Source organism: Musa acuminata, chromosome BXJ1-6, assembly GCF_036884655.1.
Source record: "Musa acuminata AAA Group cultivar baxijiao chromosome BXJ1-6, Cavendish_Baxijiao_AAA, whole genome shotgun sequence".
Classification (NCBI taxonomy): Eukaryota; Viridiplantae; Streptophyta; class Magnoliopsida; order Zingiberales; family Musaceae; genus Musa; species Musa acuminata.
The window spans coordinates 36,256,780-36,260,434 of NC_088332.1; the positions used below are offsets into that span (position 1 = coordinate 36,256,780).

At 39.5% G+C, this 3,655-nt stretch overlaps 1 protein-coding gene across 1 annotated transcript; it reads left to right on the forward strand.

Annotated features, from left to right (window-relative positions):
* Positions 1–1,780: 1,780 nt before the first annotated feature.
* Positions 1,781–3,436, forward strand: LOC135677510 (protein ETHYLENE-INSENSITIVE 3-like 1a). The gene has a single exon (XM_065189869.1). It carries the CDS (start codon positions 1,781–1,783, stop codon positions 3,434–3,436), a length of 1,656 nt encoding a protein of 551 aa, XP_065045941.1.
* Positions 3,437–3,655: the final 219 nt, after the last annotated feature.

Sequence of the window (3,655 nt, forward strand, 5' to 3'; positions counted from 1 at the left end):
TAAGCTTAAACTAAATTCTAATTTGAATCGATTCCTTTGTGCTCTTATTTGTTCACTAATAATGGATTAGTTTTTTTTTTTTTTAAAGTAGATGATATAGAAATCATGCATTTAGGATCCTGACAAAATAGCCAAAATACACTTATGAAAAAAAAATTGATGCATTGGCACAAAAATATTTTCTTGATCATATTGGGTGAAAAATGTTACTATTATATTAAGTAAAATAAAATGAGAATTGGAAAACAACCAAATTAAGCATAAGATTGTATACTGAAGGGCTAAAGGGCATAATAATCATTTTGGTGTTGAAGGATGTCTCATTGTTTAGGCCAAATTTACTAGTGATTTCATAATAGATATGCGAACTAACGAGCTATTTAACCGCACCATCTTTGTAAACTTTGAAACAAACTTCTCACTACAAGCCCACAGAGATCATACGTAAGTGCAAGTCTTATAGCTACATCTGTGTCAAATATTTCCACAAATGTTCATCATAGGCTAGTATAAATGAATTTTTAGCATGTTAGATCAACTGGATGGTCAATTTCTTGTCATTTCTCGTTCATGTGTACTCCCATCTATCCTAGTTTACATTTTGCTTGTTCCAATCTATATGTGATTGCATGATTGTTTCTGGTCAAAGAAAATTTTTGCTTTGACTACTGTCACAGGTGTGCAGCTCTATATTACCCTCGAATTAGTTATACTTTTCACGTATGCTTGTGAATGTTGCTCGGACGGTTGATTGGGTTTTTGACAGTTAGAACAATAATCTCTAAACAAGTGTAAATTAAGCTGATTGTAACAGTATTTTCAGCCTTTTTCTAGTGCAAGTTTTATGATCTTTCTAATTCCTTCCTTTTCTTTGTTTCTTATTTGTATTTTTCCATAAAGGGTTGGCATATCTTCAGAAGCTTAATCCGCTTTTTCTCCCTGTGCCTTTTTTTTAAATTTATGGTCTTCTTTCTTTGGAGTTTTTGTCATTCATCTTGTTATATAAGATCTTGGCTACTTCCTTTGATTAGATAGTTTTCTATTATGAATATTGTTTATACTTCTACGATATACTATTCATTAGGAAAACTCTTGGTTAGATTCATACTATTCATTAGGAAAACTCTTGCTTAGATTCCATCTTCGTGACAATCTCTTACGAACGTAAATATAACGGTCGGTGTTAAGATTGGACTCTTTTCCATGAACTACCATGATTTCAGTTTATTCAATCAAACAGTTCTTTATGTGCAACACTATACTACTGTTGCGGAAAATGACATAACCCAACCTATAAATTATTTCAAAACATGCACTAATTAGTATTATATTATTATTATTGTTGTTCAGAAGCATGTTATTGCCTACTTAGTTTCTCTAATTTTTCCCTCGATTTCAACGGTCCAATTTCTTGTCCAAAGAAAATTTATGTGCTCTTCCACAAGGGAAAAAAAAGGTTAGTCAAGTTTGCTTGCAGTCTTTGATGATCTTCTACATGCGGATCATTTGGTACAGTATAATAGATCGTGCACAAATATGTGGTTCATGATCATACATGAATCTGGATTAAAGTCGAACAATTTCATTTGGCTTTTAATCTATAAGGAAATGAAAAAAAAAAAAGTTGTTGGGCATGCAATTTCAAACGCACCACATAAACAACCACCGAATTTTGGCACTGCCAACTTTGTAAAGTTTGTTTCCGTAATTCCTGGAAAATTCATTCATGCCGTGTTGCTATATGTGTGCAGATTCAAGTGTTCAGTAGCTCCCATTCAGGATGCAGGACAAGAAATCTAAACAAAATGTTGGTTTTTCTGAAAGAACCGACAATTGTTCTCCTTCCGTTCTGGAGTCTATCGTGGATCCTTCCAGCGAGTTGGAAGGTCTATTGGGTCCGCCACCTGACAACATGTTCGATACCCCGTTGTCAGATGGGGTAGAGACGGATGCGCATGAAGTTGAGAGGCTCAGAATTCGGATATGGCACGATATCATCCGACTGAAGCACTTGAACGAGCCTCACAAGTGTAAGATAATCCAGCAAAGCAGTGCATCCTTGCTAGATTACTCGCAAGAACAGTCACGGAGGAAGAAGCTGGCCCAGAACCAGGAGAAGATAATGAATGAGATGCGGGAGTTGGCGGAAGAGGGCCTCGCTCAAGGATTCGTCTACGGGATTGTACCCTACAAAGGAAAGCCAGTCAGTGGAGCCTCTAATAACCTTCTTAAATGGTGGAAGGAAATCGTTCGCTTCCGTCAGAACGGTCCCGCTGCAATCAGAGAGTATCAGACGGACAGTTCGACCCACTTCGTTGGCAAGGAGAACCCCTCGGAGTTCTCCGTGCCTGGTTCACTGCAGGAACTGCAGGACACCACCTTGGGTTCGCTTTTATCCGCCTTGATGCCATACTGTGACCCTCCTCAGCGGAGGTTCCCTCTGGAGAAGGGCATTCCACCACCGTGGTGGCCCAACATGTCGGAGGAGTGGTGGCGGGAGATGGGCATGCCCAAGGATCCAAGTCCTCCACCCTACAAGAAGCCGCATGACCTAAAGAAGGCATGGAAAGTAAGTGTCTTGATCGCGATCATCAAGCACTTGATGCCGGATATAGAGAAGATCCAACGGCTCATCGAGAAGTCGAAAGGCCTCCAAGACAAGATTACGGCGAAAGAAGTCGACATAATGAACGCTATTCTTAAGCATGAACTGAACAAATACTTCGGGCTCCAACATAATGCTCCGCCTCCTCCATCGATGGAGAGGAAAAGCTACGGCGAGACTATGGGGGATGCATCCAGTATTTCCGGTATCGTTGAGCAGCCTATCTCGGAGGCCATGCAAGAGGAATCCATGAACGTGACGCAGTACTTAGCCATGGATGTGAACATGTTTACGAGACGGAACCTTCCAAACTATGAACTTGGACCTCAAGATCAACCTCGAGGTAGTATTCACCAAGATAACTTGGGACATATTCGTCATTCTGTAGCTTCAGCTTCTCATGGCAATCAGCCATTGGCAAATCCGTATGGTTCCTATTTGCCTATGGTGGCCGATAACCCTGACCTTCCGAGTGGAGGAATTGAGATGAGCCATCAAGGAACTTCCAGTTCTGGTATGAATCTCTTTCAGACAAGACTAAATCAGGACCAAACTCTTATCCCGGAAGCGATGGAGGTGGAAATAGATCCTCTATTTCCAAGTTCAGCTCAAGAAGATGCGATGGGGACAAGCATCACTAGAGAACTTGCCAACTTAGTGCAATCTCAAATCTTCCCTAGTGATGAGACAGTATTATTTGAATCTATCTTCGAAAATGATCTTGACATCGGTTCCGCTTCTTGCTTCTCAATAATGGACCGATCTAGTCGACTACCAGATTCATTTCATGAACTGGATGAATATGACTGGTCCAAAGATTTCGGGAACTGACGAAAAGTGTTTGACTTGGGGTTTCTCGTAGCTCATACAAACAATGTCAAAATTGTATTCCTAATGTTAAGAACGCTAGAAATAATAAAATCTTATATATTTACACTTCTCTTGCAAAAGATGTGATGCAAAAGTACTAGTGTTCCTGTCCTTCTAAACTTTGATATTTTTATTATAGCTACTTGAGTTATGTTTTCCTTTGAGGAAAGATATTGATTA